The sequence below is a fragment of the Sceloporus undulatus genome, chromosome 2 (genome assembly GCF_019175285.1).
Source record: "Sceloporus undulatus isolate JIND9_A2432 ecotype Alabama chromosome 2, SceUnd_v1.1, whole genome shotgun sequence".
Lineage (NCBI taxonomy): Eukaryota > Metazoa > Chordata > Lepidosauria > Squamata > Phrynosomatidae > Sceloporus > Sceloporus undulatus.
This window is the reverse complement of record NC_056523.1, coordinates 317,117,331-317,133,103: the sequence shown is the minus strand read 5'-3', so window position 1 is coordinate 317,133,103 and position 15,773 is coordinate 317,117,331. Positions and strand designations below refer to the sequence as shown.

Below are 15,773 nucleotides of genomic sequence, written 5' to 3'. Positions count from 1 at the left end.
AGGCTTCATGATCAAAAACTCCATTGCCTCCAAACTCGAAACCTTGCCAACAGGACGCTCTGATCGCATTATCTCCTTACGCTTCCCACATGTTTTTCTCTTCAGTATATACGCCCCAGCTATGCAAGCCGACCCTGTGGAGAAAGACAAATTCTACTCAGACCTACGCCACCTTATACAAAAAATCCCTGCAGAAGACAAAATCATTATCCTTGGTGACTTCAATGCCAGCGTAGGAAAGAACTTTGAAGCCTGGAATGGTGTTGTAGGCAAACATGGTGTTAGAAACTGTAATGATAACAGACGCCTCCTGCTAGAGTTTTGTTCAGAACAGCAGCTGACTATCACAAACACCATCTTTCAGCAGAAAGATAGCTTGAAGACAACCTGGATGCATCCCTGATCCAAACACTGGCACCTCATTGACTACATCCTAGTGCGCCAGAGAAATATTTGCGATGTCCATCATACCCGAGTGATGCCCAGTGCAGAATGTCAAACAGATCCTCGCCTCGTAAGATGTAAACTAAATCTTCATTTTAAGTTTAAACTTAAGAGGGGTGGCATCCTAAAGAGGAGACTCCAAGTCAACAATCTTCGCTGCCGTGAGAGACAACTTCCAGGCAAATTTGCAAACAAAACTTGAAGACCATCCTGTAGACTCTTCTCCTACAGCTCTTTGGCAACATATCAAAACAGCATCCTGCAATCTGCGGAAGAATCCTTAGGATTCTCCCTCAAGTAAAATCAAGACTGGTTTGATGAAAACAACCAAGATATCCAGGAGCTGTTGGCAAAGAAGAGAACTGCTCACCAGGCACACCTCGCCCAGCCATCCTGCCATGTCAAAAAAGCAGCCTTTCGCCTCGCATGTAGTCAACTCCAACAAAAACTCCAAGACCTTCAGAACAAGTGGTGGATCAACTTAGCAGAAAAGACACAACGTTGTGCAGATCTGGGTGATTCCAGAGGATTTTACGAAGCTCTTCAAACAGTGTTTGGACCTACATATCAGGTCCAAAGCTCCCTATACAGTACAGATGGTCAAACACTAATCACATATAAAGCTTCCATTCTAAACCAATAGGCTGAACATTTCCAAAGCCTCTTTAGTGCCAAACGAGTAGTCAAAGATTCAGCTATCCAACATATGACACAATAACCGATGAAAAATGAATCGGACATAGCTCCCACTTTGGAAGAGACCCTTAAGGCCATACAACAGATGAAAAATGGTAAGGCAGCCAGGATTGATGGAATTCCACCTGAAGCTTGGAAACACAGAGGTCATGTACTCCATGCTAAACTTCACAAGCTCCTTGTGAGTTGCTGGGAAAAATGTGAACTGCCATCAGATCTCCGAGGTGCAGTCATGATCACCCTGTACAAGAAAAAAGGAGCAAAATCGGATTGCTCAAACTATCGAGGTATAACACTGATCTCCATTGCTGGAAAAATCCTTGCAAGGATACTGCTGAACAGATTAGTCCCTGCTATTGCAGAAGAGCTTCTCCTTGAAAGCCAATGCAGCTTTAGAGCTAATAGGAGCACTACAGAGATGGTATTTGCCCTTAGACAACTGTAAGAGAAATGTAGAGAGCAGAACAAAGGACTCTATGTAACATTTGTCGACCTCACCAAAGCATTTGACACTGTGAGTAGAAAAGATCTGTGGCAGGTCCTGGAATGACAAGGATCCCCCCCCCCCCAAATTCCTCCAAATGATCATCCTGCTACATGAAGGCCAGCAAGGTCAAGTCAGATATGGCAATGCTCTCTTGGAGCCCTTTCTAATAACTAATGGCATGAAACAAGGTTGTGTTCTCGCTTCAACTCTATTTACAATCTTCTTCAGCATGATGCTCCAAAGGGCTACAGCAGATCTCGAAGAAGAAGACGGCATTTATATACGCTACTGTACTGATGGTAGCCTGTTTAATTTAAGCCGTCTGAGGGCTCGCACTAAGACTCTAATCTATCTAGTCCGTGAGCTGCTTTTTGCTGACGATGCTGCCCTCGTTACCCATACGGAAGCAGCTCTGCAGCGCCTAATATCTTGTTTCGCAACAGCTGCAGAGCTCTTTGGGCTGGAAGTCAGCCTGAAGAAAATGGAAGTTCTCTAGCAGCCGGCACCTCAGGAAGAACACTACCATCCTCACATCACTGTAGGAAAATCTGTGCTTAAGTCCATCCAGCAGTTCACCTACATGGGAAGCATCATCTCCTCAGATGCCAAGATTGATAAAGAGATCGATCACAGACTAGCAAAGGCATATAGTACATTTGGAAGGCTTCACAAAAGAGTCTGGAGTAACAAACACTTGAGGCAAAGCACAAAAATCAGTGTGTATAGAGCCATTGTACTGTCTATGCTCCTTTATGGGTCTGAAACATGGGTCACCTATCGCCAACACCTACGACTCCTTGAACGCTTTCATCAGCGCTGTTTACGCACAATTCTAAATATACACTGGACTGGCTATGTGACGAATGTTGCTGTCCTTGAGCAAGCAGGGATCACCAGCATTGAGGCCATGCTATTGAGAACGCAGCTGCGCTGGGCAGGACACGTTTCTAGGATGAAGGACCATCACTTCCCTAAAATAGTATTCTATGGTGAACTCACCACAGGTCAGCATAAGAGGGGCACTCCAAAGAAGAGATACAAGGACTCCCTAAAACAACATCTCAGGCTTGGCCAAATTGATCACCAACAATGGTTCGCCCTGGCCTCGCATTGGGAGGCATGGAGATGCACTATCCACGATGCTGCAACCTTTTTTGAAAGCTCACGCCGAATGAATCTCAAAGAGAAACGACAATGCAAAATGGAAACATCACCCAAGGAGACTTCTGTGCTTTCTGCAACCAGACTTGTTTATCTTGGATTGGCCTTTTTAGTCATCAACGCACTTGTAGAAAGCGTGGGATGAGTCCTCCCTGAATCTTCATTCGCGAAGTAGAGCCAGATATATATATATATATATATTTCCTTTGAGAAATGAGTGCCCATTTCCTTCCTTCCTTCCTTCCTTCCTTCCTTCCTCCCTCCCTCCCTTCCTTCCTTCTTTTTCCTTTCCCAAATACTCCTTACTCTACAGTACTCAGATTCATGGATGTGTCAATTATATTACCTTGAAAGATCAATAAGAAGGAATTATCCAGTAAGCTCAGATACCAAATCACATAAAATTACCCTTCCAGTTCCCAGCATTGTAAAACTAGATCTAGAGAAATAACTAGATCAAGGGAAAAATATATTAACAGTGCAAGCCATTTGTGATGGCTGTACATGTACAGCCCTAATGTGATCAATCTGTCTTGTCTACTAAAATTGTTCTTGTCAATTATTTTATTGGTTTTAGCCTAATTAGTCATTGCAAGGTTTTTACCTTGTAACCTCCTCCTTTAAAGCATTTTTTAAAATATAATATATAAATATATATAACTCTACAGAGAGATGATGGATTTTGTCAGATAACTGAACATCAATAAGCAGTGTGTGAGAACTTAATTGCTTTTTTAATGTCACAGACTAATTGACATATCATATGCCTGGTGCTAGTTTTCTGTTCTGTTTACTGTGTAGAAAGTTTTACATTTTTAAACTAAACAGTTTTAAATTGGTCTCAGTTATCATGACACGAAAGATTGAAAGTGTGTAAGCATGCACATTGAAAACTGTAGAGTGATGGTGGGGCAGGGAGAAAGTTGTCACATTTCGATGGAGTGAAGTGGCTTTATCATCACCCTACTTCCCCATGTTCAGTTATTCCCCCAAGACGGCCTCCTCTTTGATCCTAGTTTAAGGCTAAAGTTCAGCAACAGGGGTATGGGACTAAGCCTGTCTTGTGTTTTGATTTTGTTTTTGCATTTCCCAGAATCCCACTGGCCTTCTTGTCCAATTCCATATCAAATTGCAAATGGAAATCTGTGTGCATTTTTTGTGTATTTCCTTACCTCACCTCTAATAACTGGCTAGCAAGATGACTCAAAGACTCTCAGTGCAGCCTCTCTTCAGTTTCCTAGATTTCCTGTTTGGATTTATCATCATGGCTTTACTGACTTCCAGTGTGGCAAGTGTCAGGAGAGCCAGCACCTGAGATTGCCAACAGTGTTGGAAATGCAGCAGCACCTAATACTTAAAATCATGGAATCATAGGACATTATTGCATGGGGGAACGCAATTAGAGCAGGACTAAAGGGAGTGGGATGGGAACAGAATGGGGTTATTACCCATTTTACCGCATGCCAGGATGCCACTGACACCACCAGAAGTTCCCGTTCCATTCCTCATCCGCGCCAGAAAGACCTATTTTCAGGAACTGTTCTGAACAGTTCTAATCAGCCATCCAGTGTTACTCTAGTGCTTGGGATTTTCTGGAAAAATCTGGAGCAAATTGTGAGTTTTTAAAATCAATTTAATGCAGTAATGTCTCAGATTCACTGAGGAACTGGTCTTCTCATGTGAAGACAGATTGTAGCTGAATTGAGCCTTTGGCCCTGCATCATGAAGACAAGGTGACGTGGGGTTGGGGGGAAAGCAATTCATTTGGTCTATGTAGACATGCCCCATGCTGGCCTGACCAATTTTACTTCCTGTGATCTTAACCAATCTGAGTCAAAATCCAAAGGTAGAAACCATGTGACCAAAAGAGCAGACAAAGCCTTAGTCTGAAACCACACAAAGGAAAGCAGCAGAGGCACATGAATAAAATGCAAATGTTCTGACAAAAAAAAAAATATCATATTTTGAGAAAACAGCAGAGGCACATTAATAAAATGCAAATGTTCTAAGAAAAACCTCTTATTTCATAAAACAGGTGTATCATGTTCTTGTTTGTAACATCATAATCCCTTTGATATTTAAATAAGATAGTCAGGCTGGTAAAACGTACAAAACCACTCAGCAGTTTGATCATTCAATCAAATAAAACATTGCATTTCATAATGCAGACTTTAATTGGGTTTTGATTTTCTGTGATGACAGCAGTAAACCTGTGCTGTGTTGAAGAAGAAGCTCATGCCTTTTAGAACTTTTAAATGGAAAATCCAGATTTAAACTGTATCATTTTGCATCACTGCATAGACTGATAACACTTCTTTTTACAGTATTTCTAGAATGCAAGTGATCCAGTAGAAGCTTCACAATTTAAAAAAATCAGACCAAGTGGGGTAGGAGCAGGAACCTGGTCCTCTCTTTGCCTGTCTTCCTATCTATCCTGGATTATTTATCCGTCATTTAGTTGTTATACTCAGTTATGACCAAAATACTGTCAGTGACATATGTTAGTGAAATACATGCATGCAACTGAAGGTTACGTTCACATATATCTTGTTTTGGATGAGGCACAAGGGACAGCCCTTTGCTCAATCAAAAACCCTGCCCAGCAACAGTCAGGCCTGATATGGCTTTTATATGGTGAGAGGGTAACTTAGTGGCAGTTTACCTGTGGTTTCAAACGAACAAGAGTCTGTTCCTGTCATGCTTGGAAATTTATTTATTTATATAATAAATCCCATATAATCCACCTCTGGGGGACATTTAGTTCAACTGGCCATAACTATACTGGCAACTGGTGAGCAGAGGACTTTTTCATCAGCTGCCCCTAGATTGTGGAATGACATGCTGTGGGCGGGGCAGGTGTGGCCAGCTGCATCCTGGGTCTCTAGCTTAGGAAACTGACTCCTCATGAGTAACAAACTTGCACAGGTGAGGGTGCTTGCAATAGAAACTTTAATAATGCCCAGTCAACACAACTTGCAACTTATTCCCAAGCTCTTCTCACAAACATAAACTTTCAACCACCTCCAGTCTGGCCCCTGGGGAGTCTCCTCTCACATCCCCTTTGCCCTTCAGCTGGATCCTTGTGGCTTGCCGCTGACCTTCGGCGTTCCCTTCGGTACTTCTCCAGCAGCTCCCTCTCAGCCTTCTCTATTTCCTTCAGTTTTGGGCCTTGTTCCCAACACTCGCCCTTCGGGTCCCACCACTCGCCTTCCAGACTACCTCTTTCCTGCTGCCTCCAGTCTCCTTCTCCAGGGTAAACAAAGTCTCTTTCCAGTCTGGGGTCTCTTAGTTGGTTCTCCTTGTGCAGCCCCAGTTGCTGCACCCCGTGTCTCCCTTGAAGGGAAACAGGTATAGCCTTTTATCGAGCGCTGTGGGTTACCTGGGCTGTCCCTTCCCCAACCGCCACTCCACGAGTCTCTCTTCCACATCTCCCTCCTTCCACACGCCTCTCCTCCTGACTACTTATAACCCCCTGGGGCCACACCTCCTCTTCTGGCTCCTCCCCCAACTCCTCCTCCTTCTCCTGTGCCACCTGACCCTCTTCACCCCTCCCAACTCCCTCAGCTGCCCCTGCTTTACTACACATGCTGCTCGAAATTTGACAGCTAAACATGCTATCTGAATTTAAAACTGTATTAAAGACCTTCTGGCAGGCTTACCCAGGTGATTTTAAACTATGAATTTTAAATTGGTATAATTAAATTTATGTCTGGATGATTTTAATATATAATAGTTATTTTAATTTTACATTTATGTATCTTAAACTTTGTGTTTAAAGTTTCTGTGTGTTTAGTTATATGGGGAAATTAAAAAAGAATTGTGCAAGACTGAATAAGAACAGCTTTACTTTTACACCATTGTTTTTTAAATCCCCCCATATGTTGCATTTTAGGTTAAATTGTTCCCTCCTTGATCTTTTGAGATAAGAAATAAAATTTATTTATCTATTTATTATTGAATTTATACGCTACCTTTCTCCAGGTTAAAATCTTATTTTACACAAGTTTAAAAGTTACAAAAAATTAAATAAACCCATTATTAATTATGGGAACAGTGGAGCACAGTTGTTTAAGCATTGGACTATGAATCTGGAGACCAGGCTTTGAATCCCTGCTCAGCCATGGAAATGTACTCAGTGACCTTGGAGAAGTCACACACTCTCAGGCTTAGAAAGTCCTATGATAGGTTCACTTTAGGGCTGCCATAACTTAGAAACAACTTGAAGACACACAACAACAATATTAATTATGTATTACTGTTGGAAGAGAGCCTATGTGGTATAGTGGTTTTCCTATGAATTTGGAGACTAGGATTTGAATCCCCTCTCACATTAATTAGGTCACATTCTCTGAGTCACATTCTCCCAGCCACAGAGCATGGCAAAAGCAAACACCTTCTGAATCTTGCTTAGAAAACCCCATGATAGGTTTTCCTTAGAGTCACCATAAGTCAGAACCAACTAAAGCAAGGGTTCTCAGCAGAGGGTGCCTGCACCCCAAGGGGGCACAACATGAAATTTGAGAGGGAGGGTGAGAAAGAGTGGCTTGTTTCTTTGAGTGACATCATGTTTTTGTGAATAAATTAGAATTTAATTGCTCCATTTAGATCTGCATTTTATGCACTGAGTTAAAAGCTTATCTTTTAAAAGTTCTATTTCTTCACCCACAGTATTGCATGCTTTTCAGTTTGTGGTTCCAAGATAAGAAATTAAGGCGCCTTACAGACGGGCCTAAGCAGCGCCGTCGTTGCACCAGGAATACGCGCGAGGGGCGGCGCTTCTGGACGCGCCTTGCCCCTTGCGCGTATTCCGTTCGGCAAGATGGCGGCGCCCTATACAGATGGGTGTGGCCATCTTGACGTAACGGACGCGCAGCGTCCAGACGTCTAAACCCGGAAGAGCCGTCGCGAGTGCGCGCTTTGGCACTTGCGGTGGCTCTTCCGGGTTGCCGGAAGGAGTGCGATTTCTGCACTCCTTTTTTGCAGCGTGGAGGAGTCGCACGGTTTGGCTGCTGCGGCTCCTCCGCGCTGCAACTGGCAGCGGCCCAAGACCGCCCCTTTTGGGCGGTCTGTAACGGGCCTAAGACTTCTTCATCTCCAAATGTATTATTACTTTTATAGAGGATGCAAATGTTAATCAAACATTTCCTAGGGGTCTAGGACATAGAAAAGATTGGTAACCATTGAACTAAAGGCATATTACAACAAGGAGGTTGGCCTGAGAAATAAATTACTGGTGGTTTTTTCTGGTGGATCTCACTATTGCTGTTTCAGTAGAGTTGTAAGTCTGAAACTAGGGTGGTGTATGCCACAGCTAAATCCAGAGTTAGAGAAATTTGCTTTTGCATTTGGAGTAGAAATCAATGCTCCATCTGGTTGGGTGATTCTTGGAGTTGTAAAACAATCCAAACTTTGTCTTAATTTTCAAATGGAATGTATAAATATTAGCCCCGTAGGCTTCCTAGAGTAAAAGTGGGCTTTTCAAATGTTGTTAGTCTACAGTTTCCAACATTCTTCAGCACTGGCTATTCTGGCTAGGGCTGGTGGGAACTGCAATCCGATAACTCCTCTTTTTTCCTGATTCCTTTTCCATTCTCTTCTGGAAGATGGCATATCTCATGCCTCTTGCTCTCCTGCTGTTATGTACAAGAATAAATTTCCAAAGCAGTTATCCACAGCAATTAGAACAATCAATTAAAGCACAGAAGAGCAATCAAGGAGCACTCATAAAAAGTCAAACCATAAAACAATCAGAAGACATAAAGATAATAACGAGTAATAAAACATCCAGTGCACTATTAAAAGATTACTCATTAAAAGCTTGATAGTATAAAATGGCATTCCCTTGGATCTTTAAAGTGACCAAGATCTCTACCAACTGAATGGTGTTTCATCTTCTGTAGTTAGGGAACTACCAAGGTCAGTGTCAGGTTAAGCTGCCACTTCAGCAGTAGTCTTCCTGGTCTGGATCACTTACCATGTCAGTATCTGTTGTGCCCCCACTCCCTTTAAGAACATCAGAAGATGAAATAAACCTACCTGTCATGCCTTCTTTGACAGTTTGGCTCTAGAAGACAAAACAGACCTTCCTCAGCCATTTCCTCCTCCAGCACAGCCTGACAACCATCTGAGTTTTCAAGAGCTGGAGGAGGTAGAAGACCTAGCTCCAAGCCCCAAGAAAAAGTGAAGACTTGGGCATTTGGCACAACCCAATCTCTCACCATAAGGCAGAGTGAGAGGTTATGTTTGTGCAGTTGGGAAACACCCTCTTGAATATGGTCTTGGAGGGGGCTGACTTGGTAGGCTTTATAAGCCAGTGACCTTTCCCCATTTGCTCTGTTGGAAACAAACTTGGTTTCTCTCTCAACCTGTTTCTACTGTGAGGTATGAGCCTTTGATTTACAACCCTGGACTGTTTCTTGACTTTCATATCTTCCTACTCCTCTGCTTTGATTTACGGCTCCTGAACTTGGACTGTTTGTTATCAGATACCACTTATTTCTTTGACTACTGCATTTTTGGCACTCTGCATTCTGTTGCAGAGTGAGAGCGGGACATTATCTTCTAATTTCCTTGGTAAGGGGGAAACAGTAAGGAGGGCACAGTAATTGGTAAAGAGTTTAGCCAGCAAGGTTTGCTACTCATAACCCAACTTTTTAATCTCCCCACAAATTGTTCTGAAGCCGTGTGAAAGGCTCAGAAACATACAGGCAGAACTAAACATTGGGAACTGACTTCCATGCCAGTGGAGCAGTCAAATCAACCTGGGGTTTTAGTCTAAAGAGCTATCAAAGGTGGCAAATCTCTTTTAGGGGTTAGTATCTCTTTAGAATCCACACTAACCCCCAGAGTGGATTAACTTCTCTACTGACATAGAACCAGTGGGTGCCAGTGGAACTAAATTACCCCACATGGTTTCTAGTGCTAACTAGAGCTATGTTTAGAGGAAAGTACAGGGAGTAATGACCTGTTCTCACCGTTAGCCTAGTGCCATCTGAAAACCTTTGGAAGCAATGTGGTTTCAAGTGGGGCCTAGTATTTTAAAAAAAAACTAAGTATGCTCAGTTCTCAGTGAGCTATTTAAGAAGGAAAAGGTTTATGCCCCCCATACATATTCAGTTTTAAAAAAAAAGCTTTGAAAACCATAGATAAGGAGCAGCAACATAAATAGAGGTAATCCTCTTATGGTAGCAGCCTTTTGGTAGCTGTCCAGTAATGCCAACTTTTGACACAAGGCCTAGGAGCCATCACTGAAGAGACCCTGCTTCACCTTACTCTAAAATCAAGACACCCAAGACAGAGTTGCTAATACAGGAGTCATTTCTTTCTATGTACATTCCAGTTGTTGTTGTGAGCATGTGTGTTTAAAAAACAAACAAAACAAAAAGCTTAATACAGGAATTATTTAGCAATGTGGGATTATTACTTAAACACAGGAAAAAAAAATAGTATTCAGTAATAAACCAACTGCACAAGTTGGAAAAGGTACTTTTTATAAGGGCTGACGCTCCCAAAATCCACCAGCTAGGATGGTTATTTCCCAAGTTCTAGCCAGTTCTTAAATTAGCAGATAGATAAACTTATTCAAAGTATGCATGGGTGGAACTGAGCAGAATGGCACCTCAGATGCACTCTTTGGAGTATTTGCTGTCCCATCATATAGAGGGGAAATGACATACATGCTTGTTTTTGTTTTTGTTTTTAGAAACAGAAAATTTACTGTTGTATTTTACTATTCTAATTGTATTGTTCCCCCCCCCCCCCCCATTTTCATCCATCCCCACCCTTCTTTTTACATTTCAGTTCCAAGTTCTATGCCTCAGAACGTCACCTTGGAAGTGGTGAACTCAAAGGTAAGTCAAGGCACACAGCCTCCTTATCTGAAAACAGCTGTAATTGTGTCTTCTGTTCCTACCTTTATATGTCTTTATAACCTGCCTGGCTCTTTTATTAGAGTATTACAGTCATCTCAAATAGCATATACTGGGGGAGCAATAGTTGCTGCTTCCTCTTTAGACCCAATGTCTTATGTGCTCCCCTCTGTTGGAGAACAGGGCTGTGTACACCACACAACCTGTCTTGGATCCTTTCAATTATCCTGCCATCACAAATGTGATTGAAGACATAATTTCTTAACAAAGGTTGGAGCACATTGCAATGGAACCTGGTAGCTCCCACCCTGGTTGGGTGGCATATAGTTTTTAGTATGAATTTTAAAATAGCTATTCAAGGTGGGTATTTGCAGGGTAGTGTTCAGCACCCCAGCAGAGCTGTAAAATCTGGGAAAGACACAGTGCCCCATTGACATGGGAAACACCATCCATCTCTGGTTTCAACTGGCAGCCCAGTTTGTGTATTTGGAATGTGAAGCAGGTGTCTGGTTCTTCATTTCAGGCAGTTAAATATTATGGTTGGCCCTGCTATGTATGTATACCAGTATAAACACAAATTACTAGACATTACTACAGTCTCCTCCATCCAATTCAAGTGTGCAAAGGGGGGGGGGAAACTCTCACAGCCATATATTACCTCCTAGCATGTATGGGTTTCTTACAACATCACTTTAGCAGGTATCAAAATGTACCATTTTCTTCTATTATGAGTGTGAACAATCCCAAGTTTTACATTGTTCTGGAAGTGCTTTAGCACATGCTTCTTAGCTCACCTTGATGAAAAATATAGAAAATACATCTCCCCTTCCTTAAACTTATCTAGTATTCATTGTGTCTTGGCTTACATGTTTACAGTGATCCACTTTGTATTTTAGTATAATTATTTTTCAAAGCATTTTGTGTATTTCTTGTTGTGAGGGGGAAAATGAATCCTCCATTCAGTTTTTTCTTAACGTTAACAGGATAACCCGGGCTAAATAACAAGCTACTGTGTAATCTCCATTTTTAGGAAATGATATACAAGGCATCCTTTTCAAGACATCTCTGTAAAGCAGGTTTCTTTTGTTCCTTGGATATCAGATTACACTTTTTTGTTGTTGTTGTTGTTTACCTTTATGGGAATGCAAGTTATAGTGACTCATTAATGGGTTTCCTTGGGGAGATTTATTCAGAGGAGATTTGTCATTACCTTCTTTATTAGACCAACAGAGAATGTCTTGTCTAAGGTCACCTGATGGAATTCCAGAGTGCAAAAAAAGTCTATTTCTTTTTTTTAAAGATTTTTCCCCCCTAAAATGCTTTGAATATTTAAAATATAGTTATTTTATTTGTTTTTTTAAAAAAATGTTTTTAAAGTGATTTGTCCTGTGAGCTGCCTGGGGTCCCTTTTTTGGGGGAAAGGCAGCATAAAAAGGAAATAATAAATAAATAAATGCCAGGTAAAAGCTGCAAATAATTCTCCTTTCTGTACAGGGATGGAGAGTATATTCTAAAATATTTGGAAAATGATAAAAATAATAATAACCATGTTTTCTAAATTTTGAGAAGCCCTGCTGAGAGGAATCTTGTACTGATGAGAATCTTTGCAGTTTGGAACAACTCTTCAAAATTGGCATATAGTTATTTTGCACAGAAACCACCGTTTTCTGAACAGGAAATATCATATGAGCACAGAAATATTACTTTCTGTGCAAATAATTCTGTTAACTGGGGCTTTATTCTGTGTAAAATTTGCATGTGGTTTGTTTGCATACAGAACATTTTCTGCATGTGAAAGAGCATTTTCTGTAACGGAAATAATATTTCCACTGAGAAATAATATTTTCTGCACAGAAAAAAAAGTTTCCTCCACAGAGAATGCCTCTGTCTCTGTAAATCCACCACATGTGATTTTGTACAGAATCAGATTTGAACTGAAAGAAGTCTTCAAAAATTGCATGGTTTTCCATAAATTTGACCCAGGAGGAAGGAAATTTGTTCAAATTATTCACTGCACTTTTCAAGGATAAAGTAAAAGTAGTATCAGTTGGGTTTGTGTGACCTCAGTGCAGTAACTCATGCTGCCACCCTCCCCTCTGCCAGTCAGGCTTCCTCAGTCAGGCCTCAGTGACTTGGTGGAAGAGGAGACATGGTGGCACTAATGGGGGTCCCTTCACCAGCCATGACCGGCCCTTTCTTCCTCCTCCTCCAGAGCAGCAGATGCAGTGCCACATCTTTGATGATGGCCATCACACCACCCCTGGACCTCTTCTTTCTGGGGCCACCACTGCACCCTAGTCTGGAGACACTCTGATCAGAAAGTGCCCCTCTCCATCTTTTGCCTCCTGTATGCAAGTGGAAGTGGTGGTGGCATCTCCATGAAGTTGCTCCTGCTCTGATTGATATAGGGGAACAGAGCATGCTCCCCAGAGGTGCCCCACCACCACCATAACTGCCTTGAACACCCAAGGAGGATGCCCCACAAGGTGTTCCCCCATCCATGCTATCACCTAATAGGCTACACTTCCAGCACCTGTTAATGAAAGATTACATACCTACCTGGTTTAAATTCTATACCAAATTTCTTGATGTGTTGGGAACCCTATCTTTTCCTGCAGAAAAGATAGCAGTGAATATTCCATTATCTACTCAACACCATTATGGGTCAATAAATGCACCTTATCATAAGCAAATGATTTTTGAAATGGAGCAAATAATTGTTCTAATTGTCCTATGCAACTATTGTTGATTATCTATTTATTGTTCCTCATTATCTGCCTTGGACATCCTAGATCCCTATAGTCTTTGGTATAAAAAAAGACAGCTGGAAAGACATGATATATTTTGCTCGTGGCATAGGCCAAGGTGTTGCAGGTACTGAAGTGCCAGATTAATTAAGAAAGCCACCCTGCTTTGCTAGAACTCAGGAAGTTATTAATTGCTGGCAAGCAAGACTTTGCAAGGCAGTTGCTGACTTCAAGAAAGAGAGAGTAACTCCTTCTGATGCTTTTAATGAGGTGTTGCTCTTGCAGCACACTTGAAGTTGCAACCTGGAATTTATAAGATAATGCCAGCTTTCCAACACAGACATTAAAAGATTCCTTGTCATCTGTAAAGAAGCTCATTTGTGTCCCAGAAGCCATGAAGAGATGTTCCCCAGGAAAAAAAAATAGTAATGTTGCTTCCCATCCCCAGTAAGTAATGAAACTCATTAATTACCTTCTGTAATTTTTTTACTCTTAAAATAAGCCTTCAGCAGGACAACTGACTTAGTTATTCTACCCTGTATTTTACTAATAACTCAGCTGCTGTTTGTGGAGATCAGGAAGATGGTGTTCCTTTATCCAAAAAGTCAATGGAAACAAATGTGTCACTTGAGAAAGAGGCTGTGTGTGTGTGTGTATTTATATATTTGTTGTATGTATATGCCACTTTCGCCTCAAAGAATTCAAGTGTATGTATGGTCCTCTTTCCCTTTCTTTGTCCTGACAACAATGCTGTGAAGTAGGTTAGGGAAAGTGACAACGACTATCTAAGGTTCACCCACTAAGTATCTGGTGTAGGTGGCCCTGAGGCTGCATTTGGCCACCAAGGTTGTTTAAGTGGCCCTTGGTTCCTTCATACTTCACTGGACTATTGTCCTAGAAGGAAGGAAGGAAGGAAGGAAGGAAGGAAGGAAGGAAGGAGAGGAGAGGAGAGGAGAGGAGAGGAGAGGAGAGGAGAGGGGAGGAGAGGAGAGGGGAGGAGAGGACAGGACAGGACAGGACAGGACAGGACAGGACAGGACAGGACAAGACAAGACAAGACAAGACAAGACAAGACAAGACAAGACAGGTGAATGGCATCTTTCAGGGGTCTCTCAGATTGGCACTTCATCTTTTGAATAGGTGCAACCCCTCTCTCATTTTTTTTAACAACAGTGAAAAATATGCATTCTTCAGAACTTCCAGCCACTTTCAATGTCAACTCATTTGGGGATATTTTTTGGCAGTCTGTGCAGCCTCTGCATTCTAGGGGTAGAAAACTGGTCCACAGAGCCACCACTTTTGCCCATTCTTCTGTTAGTTATACAACATATTCTTCCCTTCACGTGGTCTCTCTCCTCAGAACCTGCTATTCTGTCCTCTTCTAACCCTGGTTCCTAATTAAAAGCTTAAGCCATTGTGCAATTACAGTGTGAAATGCACAAAGGTAATCTATAGAGGCATTTCTTCATAAAGGATTGGTGGGATCGCTTTTCTTGTAATTTGAATCCATTGGTTCATGTTCTAGTGTCTGGATCAGCAGAAAACAAGCTTGACCTGTCTTCTACGTAATATTCCTTCATATATTTCAAGATCACTATCATGTCACCTCTTAGACCCTTATTACACTAGAAAACAAAGCAGAAATTGAGCCGGAGAGTAGTGGCTTTCTTCGTACCTACTGCATGACATCGTAGCACTTTAGCTCTTGTCCTGCAAGAGACAGTCATAAAAACATGTCTTTTTTCCAGCTGGAAAAATCTGTTTGACAAAAGACATGTTTTTACCACCATCACCCACGGGAAGAGAATTGTGAAATGCAACAACATCATGCAGTAAGCCACTGAGAAAGCCACTACTCTCTGGCTCTGGCTCCAGTTCCATTTCATTTAGTTTTCTCATGTAATAGGGCTCTCAGTCTTCTCTTCTCCAAGCTAAACACACCCAGCTTCTTCAGTTGTTTCTCATAAGGCTTGGTTCCAGATCTTTAATCATCTTGATCATCCTTCTCTGGATGCACTCAATATTTTTTTTTGGACTGTGATGCTTTAATGTGCTACTGCCATATGCAATTCCATTTATCCTGCTATCATCTTGATATGAACATCGCACATTGCCCCCCAAATCACTATGCGTAACCTATATTTGTATAACAGGATAACAACTATTCATGTTCATGTCCTTAACTAAAATATACTGCCTAGGATAGAGATAATGTCTTTGCCTCCTCCTTAAAGAAATCCTACAGATGTACTTTCTAATGAGTTGGTGCAAAGCCTTTCTCTAGAGAATATATATATATATATATATATATATATATATATATATATATATATAGTGCAAAACTAGACTCTTCTTGAAAATATAAGGACA

General features: G+C 41.5%; 1 protein-coding gene across 1 annotated transcript in view; it reads left to right on the top strand.

The window, feature by feature from the left end:
• The window catches only part of DCC (DCC netrin 1 receptor), a 401,229-nt gene that overhangs the window by 70,449 nt on the left and 315,007 nt on the right, over positions 1 to 15,773 (top strand). Inside the window, exon 6 of the mRNA XM_042447857.1 lies at positions 10,589 to 10,638. Coding sequence (XP_042303791.1) covers positions 10,589 to 10,638 — 50 coding nt within the window. The remainder of the gene's footprint in view (positions 1 to 10,588; positions 10,639 to 15,773) is intronic.